This window comes from Colossoma macropomum, unplaced genomic scaffold (assembly GCF_904425465.1).
Source record: "Colossoma macropomum unplaced genomic scaffold, Colossoma_macropomum, whole genome shotgun sequence".
In the NCBI taxonomy this organism is placed as follows: domain Eukaryota; kingdom Metazoa; phylum Chordata; class Actinopteri; order Characiformes; family Serrasalmidae; genus Colossoma; species Colossoma macropomum.
In genome coordinates, this window is record NW_023494785.1 from 41,913,594 (window position 1) to 41,931,099 (window position 17,506).

Sequence of the window (17,506 nt, forward strand, 5' to 3'; positions counted from 1 at the left end):
TAAAGACCATTATAAGTCGAGGAAAAGCTTTAATAAAGACCACAGACAATGCAAGACTTTCTGAGTATGCAGATTTATTCACAACGCCCCGCCTACTTCACTGAATTTGTTCTTTAAGTAGTGAATGAGCTACCTTAAATACACTGCTCCCTTAAATCCAATGCCTCCTTAATTCCACTGCCACCATCAATCCACTGCCACCTTAAATTTACTGTTACATTAAATCCAGTGCCACCTTAAATCTATTATTTTTGCTGTTATTGCTGTGCATTAGGCTGTGTGAGTCTGTGTGTACTGTGTTTGAGTGTCTGTGAGAGAGATCTGCATTGTGACATCGCTTGTGGTAGTTAAACTTAAATGTCTTGAACATTCCACCATTCCGTATAGGTCCTATGATCCTGCAAAGGTTTGTGGTTCTACCTCAAAAACAGTGAGATGAAAAACACCTGTTTTTTTCTGGCATAAAACAGAAAGAACAATAAGAAAAACAACACTGTCAAGGTTAGGATCGATAGTGATTTAGATATTTTTCAAGCCAAACCGCTTAACTGTACATCGGATCTCTCAGAAAAGCATGAGCAACCTAATCGGGTACAGGTCCTACGATCCGGCAAAGGTTCATGGTTCTACTTCAGAAAAACAGAGGGACAAAAAAACACCTGATTTTTTCAGCGTTGAACTCTAATAAAAACAAGACTTACAAGTTAGGAGTGATAGTAATTTGGCTTTTCCAAGCCAAGTTCAATCAATCAATGAACCTTTATTAAAACTCAGAGTACATCGAGGGAGACCCTCACTCACAGTGTAGCTGAGCCAATACAGAGGTAGGGATTGAGAAGTTAAATGGCAAAAACATAACATATGCTAAAAAGTAATAATAATCATAGTTGTGAATTAAAAAAATCAATAAACTATTTAAAAAACAAAATTACAACAATAGAGTAGATAAAATAAAATAAGGATACATAAAAATATACATAGAATTAATAAAATAAGAAATAAAAGATGGAAAACAACAGCTTGGGAAGATAAAACTAATAAGTAAGCACAAAAAAATAAAATTAAACAATAACAATAAAAACAATATTAAAAACAAAACAACTTCTAAAGTTCACTGAAAACCTTAAAAATAAAACAGTTGCAGACTTCTGATTATATAAAACATAATTCTGTTATTTACACTTTTGATGTGAGGGTTCTTTAGTAGTAACCTGCTGGACAAAGTCTAAGATAGCAAATTTTCCAAAGTACTGACCCTCTGAGAAGCCGTCTTAGGTCTACCTACAGACACATCACTCACGGTGGACGGACTCTCTGAAACGCAGTGTTACGTTTTATCTTTAACATGTATTTCAATACAGACATAATATGAAGACCAGACACCACACAAGTGCTTCTGGGTATGCAAATTAATTTTGTTTAATATGCATTATTCTGCATATACATAATGAGTATATTTGCTGTCTGTATAGAATTACGCTCTTCTTTCAGCTCTTAGTTTGAAAACTCTCAATCATCTGGAACTTGCTTTGTGTCCCACTGCTCTCACAATGGACCATGGAAAATGTGGCTTTTACAACACCTACTAATAACTGCCTTCAAACAATTTTTATGCTGAAACTACAACATATGTAAGTCTGTGAAATAATCATGCCACAAGTAAAACACACACAAACACTGATTATACACAAAATCTTTCATTAAAACCACTCAAATGAGGGCTTCTTCTTTAGAAGAAACCTGCTGGACAAATTCTAAAAGAGCAAATTTTCCAAAGTGCTGACCCTCTGAGAAGCCCTCTTAGTTCTACCTACAGACACATCACTCACGGTGGGCGGACTCTCTCTGAAACGCAGTGTTACAACTAACAACTAACATTTTACATTTAACATATGTATGTATATATGTATGTATGTATGTTTGTATGTATGTATTTCAATACAGGCATAATATTTTATTAATAATGACCATTACAAGTCGAGGAAAAGCTTTTATAAAGATCACAGACAGCGCAAGGCTTTCTGGGTAGGCAGATTTTTCACCACCCCCCGCCTACTCTACTGAAAATGAGCTACCTTAAATTCAATGCTACCTTAATTCCACTGCCTCCTTCAGTCCACCTTAAATTTACTGACACATTAAATCCAGTGCTACCTTAAATTCAATGCCAGCTTAAATCAAATATTTTAGCTGTTATTGCTGTGCATTAGGCTGCGTGAGTCTGTGTGAACGATGTACATTGTGACTTCACTTGTGGCAGTTAAACTTGAATGTCCTAAACATTTCAACTCTGATTTTCTAACGGAAAAATATCATCTTTGAACGATCGATTTACAAAAACCACACTTCAGATCGTTTTGAAAAGCACAAACAACCTCATCGAATATAAACCATACAAAGAATCATAGCTTTAGCTTAAAAAACCTGCTAGCCAAATACTAAAAAAGAAAAAGTAAACTTTCCAAAGTACTAACCCTCTGCAAAGCCCCCTTAGTTCTACCCACAGACACATTACTCATGGTGGACAGACTATCTCTGAAACGCAGTGTTACGACTATTTTATACGACTATACTACGACTATTTGGTATTGATATTTAATGTGTATATGTATGTATTTTAATACAAACATAATATTTTATTAATAATGACCATTACAAGATGAGGAAAAGCTTTTATGAAGACCAGACATCACACAAGGTCTTCTGGGTATGCAAATGTGTTCACCAGGCCCCACCCACTCTACGCTGTTATATTAAATATACATATACTATATGGACAAAAGTATTGGGACACCTACAGGAGCTTTTATGTCATCCCATTCTAAATCCATAGGCTTTAATATGGAGTTGGTCACCCTTTGCAGCTCTAACAGCTTCCACTCTTCTGGGAAGCTTCCTACAGGATGTTGGAGAGTGTCTGTGGGAATTTTTGCCCATTCATCCAGAAGAGCATTTGTGAGGTCAGACACTGATGTTGGACGAGAGGGTCTGGCTCTCAATCTCTGTTCTAGTTCATCCTAAAGGTGTTTGATGGGGTTGAGGTCAGGACTCTGTGAGGGCCAGTCAAGTTCTTCCACACCAAACTCACCCAGTCAGGCCTTTATGGAGCTGCTTTGTGCACTGGGGCTCAGTCATGCTGGAACAGAAAAGGTTCTTCCCCAAACTGTTCACACAAAGTTGGAAGCATAGACTTGTCCAAAATGTCTTGGTGCTGAAGCATTAAGATTTCCCTTCACTGGAACTAAGGGTTCTAGACCAACCCCCGAAAAACAACCTAATATCATCATCCCTCCTCCACCAAACTTTACAGCTGGCACAGTGCAGTCAGGCAGGTAACGTTCTCCTGGCATTCGCCAAACCCAGACTCGTCCATCAGACTGACAGAGAGGGAAGTGATTCAACACCCCACCGAATATTTTTCCACTGCTACAGAGTCCAGCAGTGGCGTACTCTACATCCCCCACCCCATTGCTTAAATGGTTCTTTGCATGGTGAAATAATTCTTCAGATTGATGGAGAATGTGTTGTAGATGGTTCTATATAAGCTTGATAACAGCAGAACCCTTTTTAATGCTATATAGAACCACATACATTCCCCATCAATCTGAAGAACAATTTCACCATCCAGAGAACCATTTAAGTATGAAATGGTTCTGTGCAGCACTCATGGAACACTTTTCACCCTTGAAGAACCATCTTTTTTAAGAGTGCACTTTTTGGACAATGGAATGATGATGACATCTTTATACAATATTCAGAAAATAAGAAAGCACTAAAGAATGAATGAATGTGTATTTTACTTCAGTGTTATTTGTACCTCTAGTTACTTTCTGTCGTCAGACTGATGGAGAATGTGCTGTAGATGGTTCTACATAGAACCTTTATAAAAAGGGTTTGATATAGCATCTACATGGGTTCTTCTATTGTTACATTGTCAAGCTTGGCAAAATTAAAGAATGCTTTTTGGTGCTCTTTAGAACCTTTTTAGAAAGGTTCTATACAGAACCATCTACAGCACATTCTCGAACAATCTGAAGAACGATTTAATGATGCAAAGAACCTTTTAATCATGCAAAGGGTTCTTTGAGTGTTCACAGTTCTATACAGAACCATTTTCTTTACTAAAGAACCCTTGAAGAACCATATTTGTGATGCACCTTATGGAAGATTTCAAACAACATGTCATCCTTATACAATATTCTACGAAGCCCTGCTGGTGACATCACGTAAAAATAAAAATAATGCGTGGCCACCACTTAGAAAGGCGTGGGAATGAGATAATTAAGTCATGGCCATGACTTACTAAGACGTGGGAACGAGATCCTAATGCACGGCCACGACTTAGTAAGGCATGGGAATGAGATAATTACAGACTCCTGCTGGTGACATCCCTTATAAATAAAAATAATGCCTGGCCACGCCTTAATAAGGTGTGGAAGCATACTCCTAATGTGTGGCCACTTAGTAAGGCATGGGAATGAGATCATTAGGTCATGGCCATGACTTAGTAAGGTGTGGGAACAAGATCATGCCTTACTAAGTCGTGGCCACGCATTAGGATTTCGTTCCCATGCCTTACTAAGTCGTGACCACAACTTAATTATCTTGTTCCCACGCCTTACTAAGTCGTAGCCATGCGTTATTTTTATTTATAAAGGATGTCACCAGCAGGGCTGCGTAGATAATTAAGCCTTGACCACAGCTTAATAAGGCATGATCTCGTTCCCACGCCTTACTAAGTCGTGTCCACGACTTAATTATCTCGTTCCCATGCCTTACTAAGTTGTGGCCATGCATTAGGATCTCATTCCCATACGTTAATACGGTGTGGCCACACATTATTTTTATTTATAGGAGATGTCACCAGCAGGGCTCTTCAATATTCAAAATACAAGAAGCACTAATGAATGAATGTTTATTTTCAGTTCTTGAATGTTATTTATACCTTAAGTTACTTTTTGGTAGCAATAAAATGAATGAAAAGGTTAGTGGTGACACTTCTGGTGTGAGTGAGACACATGCCTGGCCTTTCAGAAGGCGTCTCGGTGAAAACCAATGAAGCTCTATGGAGGTGGAGCCCCAGCCATCCATATATAAACCCCCATCAGGGCCACTAACACCGCCTTCTCTCCCAGCAGGGTAACCGAGCAGATTCAGCCAGGCGAGCAGCACAGCCAGACCCTCTTCAGCAACCATGTCCAGGAAATTCTTCGTCGGTGGAAACTGGAAGATGAACGGGGACAAGAAAAGTCTGGGCGAGCTTATTACCACCCTGAACAGCGCCAAGATCAGCGGAGACGTGGGTGAGGCAGTAATAAACCACATTTTATCTTTATTTCTCATCCTTTTCTGTTCATTAACAGACTGTAAAGTACGCATCAAGGCGGCTTTTGCTTCGATTTAATGCTATAATCTTGCGAATAGCATCTTCTGATGGGGCTGAAGCTGAACTCTCCGTTCCACCTTAAATGGGGCAGCAGTTACAGTCTGGCGTCTCAGGCGGCAGAATGTAACTGCTGCCCCATTTAAGGTGGAACGGAAAGTTCCAATAAGAAGTGCAGCACTGAGGCAAATATGCGCAGCCTATATTTAAGATAACTCTTTGATTTTCACAATAACATCTGAACAGACTAATTACGACAAGTATAAAGACTTAGGCTGGGAAAAAGTATGAAAAATAGCGAAATTTCATTTAAGAAGAAGCGAGTCGGTGCTTTAATGAGCAGAAAGCGCCTTTTGGCCGTCAGCAGTCAGTCTGTAAGTCATTTTACAGGTTACTGCGAGCCTTTCAGACATATTTTCTGCATCTTTAAACCTCGATATAACGTAATCTGTGGGCAAATTAACTGGCTATCAGGCTAAAGCAGGTTAGCATACATGCCAAGGTCGTGTGTCCTCCTGTCTGCGGCCCCCACTCTAAATCAATCAAACTCCCACTCATGTTGGTTCCGTTTACTTTTTAACCTAGGCTGTACGTTTTTACGAAAGCTATAAATTCGTTGGAAAGAGATATAAGAGCTCCTGTGTAGCTCTGGGGGATTTTTTAAATATATATTTTTCGCTGGAGTGAAGCTCTCAGTGGGTGTGTGTTTCCCAGCACGTAGCCTCATAGCGCGCTCACGCCTGTCAAAGTAGGAACAGAGCAGCAGGCGGAGTCTCAAATTGCTTCTTTCTCCCTATGTAGTGCACTAGGTAGGTCGTGTAATAACGGCTTGTAGACCCACGTAGTCTACTTGAAAGCCATTCATACCCCGCATGACTAACTGAGTAACACTTAGTGCGCTGTTTCAGTACAGAAACCGCAGTTTTATGACTCACGTAGTGCCCTACGTAGGGAGTAGGGAGGCATTTGGGATTGAGCCCAAGTCTCAACGTGACTTCCTTCTTCAACGAATTTCAAACTTTCCGTTAGTCTGTATGTCATTAGACTCTGAAGAAAATGTTTAAATAGGTCAAAATAGTTTTTATCATGCAATGCATCGAATTAAAAGGCCCATATCTTTGAAAATCTTTACAAAAAATACAGCAGTTCGATGTAGTATGTAAACTAAAGCTGAGCGATATGGCAAAATGTTATCACAATAAGTTACTGCATGAAGATTTTTACAACACACAGTGTCGCCATATTTATTTTTTGACATCTGATAAGTTAGAACAGACAAAGAAGTGTCTCGTTTTAAAAACATACTATCAAAACCTATGAATCCAATGATTATATTCAACATTTTACATGCTGTGCTACACTAAATCCGATCAAATAGGACTAATTATGCACAGAAAAGCAGTTGGGAAATGATTTAAGTACTAACTGTATCAATGATATGCCCAGAAAAGCATATTGTGACATATTTTGATGCATTTCACCAAATAAAATCATTGCTTTTGCAATGTCACAAAAAACAGCACTTTTACATATATCCACCTATTCTGCCTGCAGCAGTTTAGCCCCGCCCACTTACACTGAGGTTACATGGAGTGTTTCAGCACAGGCTGCTATTCTTAAAGGTACAGTAACAAAAACAGCCTGTTGAATTCTAAAACATTAAGACAAGTTGGAAGTAAATTTTGAAAGACAAGTGTTTCGGGGTTTATTCTTAAGGGGAGGCCGCTTGCTGGCTAATTCTTCAAGTAAATTAATTCTTTTAACAAAGGAATATGTATAACAACTAACCACCGTTAGTGCTGTATCACTAATTCTAGCACAAACAGATGTATTTGTTAGCCTGTAGATCAGTGTCCAACAGTCAGGATTGGTTGACACCACAGAGATTCCCTGTTGTAACTGGGAGGTGAGGGACGAAAAACATGAAAATGACACAAAATCAAACAACATAGAAAAGGCCCAGAATGCCCATTCAAACGAATTGTGTTATTATCCATTAGCGTAATAACAAGAATGGGATCACTTAAATGAATATGCTGAGGGAAAATTACACTCTCATGAGAGATTTGTGACATTTTGTACCTTTTTATTACCTGTAGTGGTTAAATTGTCAATAATGCCAGCAATGCCCCAGAGTGACTAACTTCAAATGCACCAACCTTCATATTCATAAGCTATAATGCACTGATTTTATCACCTGGAGCTGCCAGCAGCTGTTTTTATTATTAATGAAAGAGTCCAGTGAGTTAGTAGAGCTCTATGGACTTTGAATGGCCAAAGTTCAACCTGCTTTACAATTTGCTTTCATAGCTCAGTGAAGTGAGGAAAGATTTAGTTGCACAATATGGACAAAATATCACATTGTAATTATATTTTTACAATAATATTGCTAATTGTAGTTGTGATATGCTTTTCAATATATGAAAACACCATTTGATGTGGTGATTATATGTCGGTGATTGTATGTCGGCCTAGTACTTCAGAGCGAGTGAGACTAGTGTTGATCTGTGTCCAGAAAACTGGTAGTTTGTTGGATTACATGAACATCCAGGTTCCTCAAAAGCCTCACCAAAACTCATGTGGAACATCTGAGGCTGGTCAGGTTTCCAGTAGAACCCAATAAAAAGAGCTGATTTGCATATTGCAGAATATGGCCAAGGCCAGTAGGGCTGAAAGATTTATCATTTTCAAATCATGAGAGCTGAAGTTTTTACTGTTGAGCTGCTTGTAGACAAGTTAGACCAATCAGAAGCTACAAAACACACATATCCTGTATATGTGACATCACAACCATCACAACTAACTGGTAGTCTGGAGCACCCAGTGGTTGAGCTTCATGCCAGAAAAAGCATATATGCTGCTCTTTTAGGCCAAAAAACAGGCCTGGAAATTAATTTATAGAAAGTAATTGCATTTAAATTGTAAGCGCAATCAGATATTTTCCCCAAATCGTTCAGCCCTAAGGACCAGTATCACAAAACGCATTAACGCTTTAATACATATTGTTCAGCCCTAATAAGATGCAAGTGAAATAGCAAGAACTAAAACCTCAAGCTAGACGTGCTGCGAAGTTGAAACTGCTTTTGATCCCCTCACTCCTCGACCTTCATCCCCTCAGGGTCATGTTCGACCATGATCCTTGTAGAATGCAGAGTAACCTTTTCTCCGATGACCTTGGACCTTTTGACAGTGAAGACTAGGATGCATGACCTTTACAGTAGAGCGAGAGTCTGAGTTTAATTTAGATTGCCTTTACCCAGAATAGTCCTGTGAATGCCACCCTCCAAAAGGCACAGTGCACTGAGGTCAGTGTAGACACTCTATAGTTAGTTCTGGACAATAACGACTCCTAGTGCTGTGCTGTTATCAGTTCAGCTGGTTCAGTGCTAAACTGACTGCTTTGGCCTATTTGTACAGTTTATAATACTATACATGTTATATTTGGTCCGTGAAGCATTAGCAAAATAAGGCTGCACAGCATTCAAGCTAGAGCGAATTAAAATTTGTCCTGCTTTCCAAAAAACAGTACCTCCCATTTCTCTGCTTATATGTGATTATAGCTTATTATGTATAAAAGTGATGTCATCTTGGAGAACGGAAATCACTGCATCTTTTTTTAATAACTTCACGTTTTCCAGTGCATTACAGTGCAGCTGCACTTCTTTCTCAAAATCTCTGCATAATTCAGGTGTAATCAGAGAGATTCAGAGTGGTTTGGTGTGAAATGGTTCAGATGTCTTTACAGTGGTGGTGATGGGAACCAGGGGTCGCCATGACTACAACACAAATATAGAAATTTTATTTACTATCCAGAACCACCAGAGAACCTACACGAGTCTTCTGAGTTTATATGGAATGTTGATGATGGTGAAATAGTGATAAATAGTAAATAGTTTTCTTTGGGGACTATTTTGCCTCACAACTCCCTGCATGTATCCTTCCATCCTAAAGGAATTTGAAAAAATACATTTTGGGCCAAAACCTTCTCAAAGATGTCATAATATAATGTCTCCAGACGGAAGCGGACAGCGAGTGCATAAACATTGCGTATAATAAATTTCTGTGAGGCATGTTCAGACGTCTGGTTCCTACAGCCACCACTGTGAAACCACTCTGAATGGCTTTGTTTACATCGTAACCACTGAATTATGCAGTGCAGTGCAAATTTAGAATACCAGAGGCCCACCAGCCCACTTACTGTCTGGCACATGATGTCTGGCAGTAGAAAAGTATTTGCTAAATTTGTACAAATTGCACAAGTAACAGCTATGAGGGAGAAATGTGACTTTTATTTTGATATCTTCTTTAACAACTGGCTATTATATGATTATCATTAAGCTTCTCACCACTAACTTGTTATTAAAGGAATGGCCAGCATGCTGGCACAGCTTATGATGAATGGATGTTAGTGTCTGTGTTATTTAGAATGATGTCATTGGCATAATGCTAATTGGTGGCTATATGATTTCATTCACTGTTAGCTATGTTAGCATTTTGGAACTGTTCTTCCAAGCTGTGGTCATTGCAGCATGGAAAATAATGCTGTAATGCGCCAAAATGGACTCGGATAAACTGAATTGGACGGAGTTTCTTACCAAGGCTCGTCTTTTCCAGAGGTGGTGTGTGGGGCTCCTTCCATTTACCTGGACTTCGCCAGGTCCAAGCTTGATGCCAAGATCGGTGTGGCTGCACAGAACTGCTACAAGGTCGCCAAGGGTGCCTTCACCGGAGAGATCAGGTACTTTTCTCGTGTGTCTCACTCCCCAGTCCGTACGATCCTTAGATGACATCTAAGCTGCAAAAACAGCCTGTTTTGTGATGTCACAACCATGAACACGTTGCCATATGGCCACCCGTTTAGCCTCTAGCACCCACATGTCAAACACAAGGCCTGTGAAATTATTTTCATTTTCATTTCATTTCATTCTATTACTATTAACCCTTGTCACAATGTGCTGGACTACAATCCCCAGCATGCACTGCAACGTGACGTGGGCTCCAACCACTAACAACAGTCTATGTGACAGTGGTTACACCACAATTCCACCACACCAGTCATAACACCAAACACACTCGCCGTGTTTACCGCAGCGGCCCTTAGGTACACTCTTAAAAATGATGGTCCTTTACGGGTTCTTTAGTAAAAAAATGGTTCTATAAAGAACCACGAATAATTGAAGAACGCTTTGTGTCATTAAAGGATTCTGTGCATCATTAAATTGTTAAATGGAATGTTCTTGAATTGTTACGATGTCAATGTTGTACCCATTTTGGTGCTGTATAGAACCCGTTTCAAAAAGGTTCTATATAGAACCATATAAAACACACTCTCCATCAATCTGAAGAACGCAGAGGGTTCAACTATAATATTAATATTATACCCCCTTCTCTCTCTCTCTCTCTCTCTCTCTCTCTCTCTCTCTCTCTCTCTCTCTCTCTCTCTCTGTGTATCTGTGTATCTGTTTGTCTCTCTCTCTCTGTATCTGTCTGTCTCTCTCTCTCTCTCTCTGTCTCTCTCTCTCTCTCTCTCTCTCTCTCTCTCTGTATCTGTCTGTCTCTCTCTCTCTCTCTCTCTCTCTCTCTCTCTCTCTCTCTCTCTCTCTCTCTCTGTCTCTCTCTCTCTCTCTCTCTCTCTCTCTCTCTCTCTGTATCTGTCTGTCTCTCTCTCTCTCTCTCTCTCTCTCTCTCTCTCTCTCTCTCTCTCTCTCTCTCTCTCTCTCTCTCTCTCTCTCTCTGTGCCTCAGCCCTGCAATGATTAAGGACTGTGGCGTGGAGTGGGTGATCCTGGGACACTCTGAGCGGCGTCACGTGTTCGGAGAGAGCGATGAGGTCAGGCATGATTGGTAACTCCGCGATTGCACAAACTGTACGCCGCATTGTTGCGACAGTGCAGTGAAGATTGCGCCAAACCTACTAACCTTTCAGCCACTTGAACTTGTCTGTGCTGGTTCTTGCAGCTGATTGGTCAGAAGGTGGCTCACGCTCTGGAGGGTGGTCTGGGTGTGATTGCCTGTATCGGAGAGAAGCTGGACGAGAGGGAGGCCGGCATCACTGAGAAGGTCGTCTTTGAGCAGACCAAAGTCATCGCAGGTAAAGCACCACTGGGGCTCTATTGACCGTTAGCTTTTTAGATGCATGCTTGAAACGAGTTCTACAAAAAATCCAATTTACCCAATGTCGACCCCCCCCAGTCAACCTGTCAAGACCTGTTTGGTGTCTGAAGTTTGCAGAAGTGAAGGCTAATGTAGCTAATAAGAAATATAAGCTCACCCTGTGTGACCCTGACCCTGTATGACACACTGTTGTCTATAAACATGGACAAAACTACAGACAAAATTCAGACTTGTAGACGCTGCCGCTACTGTTTAGCTATGGAACCTGCTTTTCTCCAACTACACTTTGTTTTTGGGCCAAACTGTCACTTTAAGATATTAATCTGTTTATTAAAGTGGTGATTTTTCACATTTTTTTTGTATAATTAAATTATTGAGATGTAAACATCTTTCATAGTGTTTTGCAGTGAAAAGGTTCTGTAGAAAAACTCTCAGACTCGTTACAGTGGTGGTGATAGGAACCAGGGGTCACCATGACTACAACACAAATATAGCCATTTAATTTACCAGTGAACCCACACGTGTCTTCTGAGTGTTTATGTGGAATGTTGATGGTAAAATAGTGATAAATTTTGGAAACAAAATGAAATTAAAGGGACTATTTTGCCTCACAACATTCTACATGTCCCCCTACACCATGGAGCTCATCTCAAAACTATCATAAAACAACGCCTCAGACATCAGGCAGTGTATTCATAACCCATTTCACTTAATAATTGTGTTCTAGATAACGTTAAGGACTGGAGTAAAGTGGTGCTCGCCTATGAGCCTGTCTGGGCCATTGGCACCGGCAAAACTGCATCTCCACAGCAGGTACGTGTTCTATTACAAACCTCCGGCCTACAGTTCAGCACGTTACGCCTACAGATCTTCTCCGGTTTGATTCAGTACTGATTGTTTCCTGTACTCCCGTAGGCTCAGGAGGTGCATGATAAACTGAGGCAGTGGGTAAAGGCCAACGTATCCGAGGCTGTGGCTAACTCTGTTAGGATCATCTACGGAGGTGAGGACCGGTTTTGTGGCACTCTGGTTTTAGCAGGCTTGTCTACTGGATTTGTCAGACACTAGAGGGCGCTCCAGCGCAAGTCCACAATGAATGGGTTACTGTGTAGCTTTTGTGTTTGTAAATGTTTAATCATATTTAAAATCTAAAGATCTTTAAAATTTAAAACAGGACTTTCTAACAGTGCATGATGTACATTTAATGACATGAGTCAGTGCTTTACAATAAGCACTCAGTAGCAGTAATGCTAACCAGTCAGCACTCTGTAGCAGTAATGCTAACCAATCAGCACTCAGTAGCAGTAATGCTAACCAATCAGCACTCAGTAGCAGTAATGCTAACCAGTCAGCACTCAGTAGCAGTAATGCTAACCAGTCAGCACTCAGTAGCAGTAATGCTTAACCAATCAGAACTCAGTAGCAGTAATGCTTAACCAATCAAAACTCAGTAGCAGTAATGCTAACCAATCAGCACTCAGTAGCAGTAATGCTAACCAGTCAGCACTCAGTAGCAGTAATGCTAACCAATCAGCACTCAGTAGCAGTAATGCTAACCAATCAGCACTCAGTAGCAGTAATGCTAACCAGTCAGCACTCAGTAGCAGTAATGCTTAACCAATCAGAACTCAGTAGCAGTAATGCCAACCAATCAACACTCAGTAGCAGTTATGCCAACCAATCAGAACTCAGTAGCAGTAATGCTTAACCAATCAGAACTCAGTAGCAGTAATGCCAACCACTCAACACTCTGTAGCAGTAATGCCAACCAATCAGCACTCTGTAGCAGTAATGCTAACCAGTCAGCACTCTGTAGCAGTAATGCTAACCAGTCAGCACTCGGTAGCAGTAATGCTAACCAGACAGTGCTCAGTAGCAGTAATGCTAACCTGTTAGCGCTCAGTAGCAGTAATGCTAACCTGTTAGCGCTCTGTAGCAGGAATGCTAACCCATCAGGACTCTGTAGCAGGAATGCTAACATCTTACTGCCCAAAACCTTTTTTTGCTGTAGAAAAACAGAAAGATACTGTTAATTTACTTTATTTTCATAATGGAATACATCCTTCTACTTTCCAAAATTAAAGGAAGTTCTTATATAAATGGCTGGAAACATGTTTAATGTTTTGTTTTGAGCCGTTTAGCTCCCATTTTCCCCCTCCTTTCATTGAGGACTCACCTGCTGGCGCTCTCTCTCATGTTTTGCAGTCATGTCTTTGATATAATAGGAGACATAAGAAGTGGCCAGGCTGCTCCTAAACTGGCTCTTGTAAAACCTCTTTAACCCTGCCCCCGTCTCTAGGTTCTGTCACTGGGGCAACCTGCAAGGAGCTGGCGTCCCAGAAAGACGTGGACGGCTTCCTGGTCGGCGGAGCTTCACTGAAGCCCGAGTTCGTCGACATCATCAACGCAAAGGCATAAAAGAAGCTCAGAAACGGAACAACTGAGGCCAACCGCACCCATCTCTCCCAACCATTCTGCTCTTAACTCCAAGCACTTGGATCCCATTCGAACTTTCATTTTTCCAAAGTGGTCTTGTGATGCTGTCGGTGTAATTTTTTTTCATTTTTTGTGTTTTGTTGTTGTCATTGAAAGAGAATGACAGTAAATGGCACTCGGTGAAGGTAGTATCGCCACTGAAGGGAAGTAATGTGTGAGCGGTTTCGTTACTGACCCTCCACACGTTAAACTACTTGCGTTAGAATAACCAGCACAGGGCGCAGAGGCCTCGCCTTTACTTGAACATTGTTTACCGACCCCTTTTTGTGTATACGGTTTCAAATCTAGGACAAAAAGCAGATCACTTGAGTGTCTTTCTCTTATTTTTCCTTAAGTCTGTGCAATTTTCCATTACTGTAGAGTTCTGTGTCTTACCTGTTTAATTTAATACTGTATCAGCCGCTTTCCGGCCACAGGGGCTGGACGTTGTTCATTACATGTCAATCATGGTGTCACGGCCAATGGTAATCAACGGTAAAGACAAGTAGGAACATTGTAATAAATACTGGAGAGTAGAACATGACTGTCCTGGAGCCTTTTGTCCATTTATTGGTCAAATCAAACGGGAGAAAATATGAACGTTAATGATTCCACGTCTCAAACCTTCTGATAGGATTTCTTACACAGTAACAGAAAATACAACACTGCCAAAAGCTGGGAAGCATCAGAAACGCATATTCTTTAACCTGCTTGGTCCGGGGGGGCCGTCTGCACAGTCCACAGCGTTTCCTTTGGACTTGTGGACCCCTTGTGAGACAAACAATTCCAAATTGGCAGGAAGGAGCCATCTTGGCTTTGTTATTTTGCCAAGAAATCCCAGTGTTTGGAATGGATATTAACTCTGAAGACTGAGGAGCTTAAAATCGCATTTAAATTTATGCCACATTCTTAAAGGTGGTTCTTTAGTAAGAGGAATGGTTCTACATGGAACTGGAAGTTCTATGTAGAACCATTTGCCTGGTGAAAGTGTTCTTCAGATTGATGGAGAATGTGTTGGATATAGTTCTATATTGCACCAAAAACGATTCTGCTATTGTTACAAGCTTGAGGAATGCTTTTTGGTGTTATCTAGAACCATGTACCACACATTCTCCATCAATCTGAAGAAGAGTTTCACCTTGCAAAGAACCATTTAAGCATGTAAATGCTTCTGCATAGTACACATGGTACTGGGTAGAATCATTCTCCTTACCAAAGAACCCTTGAAGAACCATCTTTTTTAAGAATGTAGGGGGGAAAACATACTGTGATCTTTGTCATAGCCAGCAGGTCGTGAGTGGTAGTGTAGTATTTACTCTACACTCTTAAAAATAAGATGGTTCTTCAAGGGTTCTTTAGCAAAGAAAATGGTTCTATATAGAACCATGAACACGCAAAGGACCCTGGGCATGATTAAAGGGTTCTCTGCATCATGAAATGGTTCTTCAGATTGATGGAGAATGTGCTGTAGATGGTGCTATATAGGCACCTTTTCAGAAGAACCCGTTTTGGTACTATATAGAAGAGTGTATATCGCCACCCAGTGGTGACTAAACAGTGGTGACTAAACCCCAGTCACAAACTGGGATGGATTTGTTTAAAAAGATCAGAGCACATTATGTACTTAACTCTGTTCAAATACAACTAGATATGAAATATGAATGGATTTAAGATAGAAATCTTAAGATATATGTTCAAAAGGGGATGTAAAGGGGGGATCATTTTAAAGATAAACAGCATGGCTTCCCCTTGCGCGCCCCCCCCCGCCACCCCCCCCACCAATCGAGCCATGCCTGTGTGTGATTGCTGGGAGTCTCTAGAACAGCGGGGCCCATCCCGGTCCTGGAGATCTACCACCCTGAAGAGCTCAGATCCAAAACGCCCGTCTCTAATAATCAGATGCCCCTGAAGGCCTTCACTGACCGAATCCTGGAGACCCACTGCCCTGCACTTTTAGTGTTTTCCCTGCTCCCAACACGCCTGATCCAACTAATCCGCTCATTGAATCTTGAAGAACCTTCTTTTTTAAGAGTGTACTTATGGCAGGGGTCCAGTCATGGAATGCTAAATAAATAAAATTCCTGCAATTTGGTGATTTTCCTGCTCAAGCACACCTGCGTCAGCTCTTCAGTTAACGGCCAGGTTTAGTTGGAAATTCCCAAACCCTGCTGGACTCCAGTTCTTAGTTCTCCATCCCTGACTTATGGGAACATAAGGAGGCCTGTATGGCCTCAGCTCTCCCTCTACTGTTCACATTAATAGATGGTTCTTTAGTAAAGTGAATAGCTCTATATAGAACCATGAACTCTCAAAGATCCCTTTGCATGATTAAATGGTTCTTTGCATCATAAAAGGGTTCTTCCAACTGATGGAGAATGCGCTGTAGGTGGTGCTATACAGAACCAAAAAGGTGCTTCTATCGTTACAATGTCAAGCTTGTAACAATAGAAAAAACCTTTTTGGTGCTGTATAGAACCACATACAACATGTTCTCCATCAATCTGTGGAACCATTTCACCATGCAAACACTTCAAAGGGTTCTTTGAGTGTTCATGGTTCTATATAGAACCACTGTCTGTCTATAGAACCATTGAAATCCCCAAACCACACTAGACTCCAGCCCTCAGTTCTCCATCCCTGACTTATGGGAACATAAGGAGGCCTGTATGGCCTCAGCTCTTCCTCTCCTGCTGACATTAATAGATTTACACTCTTAAAAAAAAGACGGTGCTTTAGTAAAGACAATGGTTCTATACAGGACCATGGACACTCTAATAACTTCTTCCATGATTAAAATATTCCTTGCATCATGAAAGGGTTCTTCCGACTGATTGAGAAGGTGCTGTAGAAACCTTTTTGAAAAGGGTTCTATCTAGCACCAAAATGGTGCTTCCATCATTGCGATGTCAAGCTTCTAACAGTAGAAGAACCTTTTTGGTGCTGTATAGAACCCTTTTCTAAAAGGTTCCTATATAGAACCATCTACAGCACATTCAATCTGAAGGATCCTTAAGCATGCAGATGGTTGAGTGTTCATGGTTCTATATAGAATCATCTACAGCACATTTTCATTTCAATCTGAAGAGCCCTTGCGTGATGCAAAGAACCCTTTAATTGTGCAAGGGGTCCTTTGAGTGTTGATGGTTCTACATCAAACCACTGCCTTAACTAACCAGTTCGATAAGCACTGCTTAGAAGGTCCACCTTAGACTTGTACCCTGACATAATGTAAAGGTTCTTCGCCAATTTAAAACTTCTACAAGTTCTATAAGTTTCAAATTATGTCCATGTTCTTCAAAATCAAGCACCAAAAATGGTTCTCTAAAACAGCGGTTCTCAAGCTGGTCCTTATTTCCTTGCTCAAGCCTCATGTGTTAAAAGTTGGAGCAAAAATATTAATCATCTAATGAGAACCAGTATGAGGAGCACTGCTCTACAGCAGAACCAGTTTGCTGTAAAGAACCTTTTCCGCCTTCACTGAAGAACCCTTGAAGAACCATCTTTTTTGAGTTGACAAAATCCACACACATCCAAG

At 40.7% G+C, this 17,506-nt stretch overlaps 1 protein-coding gene and 1 non-coding gene across 2 annotated transcripts; one reads left to right on the plus strand and one right to left on the minus strand.

Annotated features, from left to right (window-relative positions):
• Positions 1-1,716: 1,716 nt before the first annotated feature.
• Positions 1,717-1,772, minus strand: LOC118825845. Its single transcript, XR_005008693.1, has one exon. It is a non-coding gene; the product is annotated as a U7 small nuclear RNA (small nuclear RNA).
• A 3,339-nt stretch (positions 1,773-5,111) lies between these two features.
• tpi1b (triosephosphate isomerase 1b) lies at positions 5,112-14,520 on the plus strand. The gene is made up of 7 exons (XM_036595316.1): positions 5,112-5,303; positions 9,998-10,121; positions 11,128-11,212; positions 11,341-11,473; positions 12,224-12,309; positions 12,412-12,499; positions 13,796-14,520. The coding sequence occupies exons 1-7, from the start codon at positions 5,195-5,197 to the stop codon at positions 13,912-13,914; spliced, it is 744 nt and encodes a 247-aa protein (XP_036451209.1). The 5' UTR covers positions 5,112-5,194; the 3' UTR covers positions 13,915-14,520.
• The last annotated feature ends 2,986 nt before the right edge of the window (positions 14,521-17,506 follow it).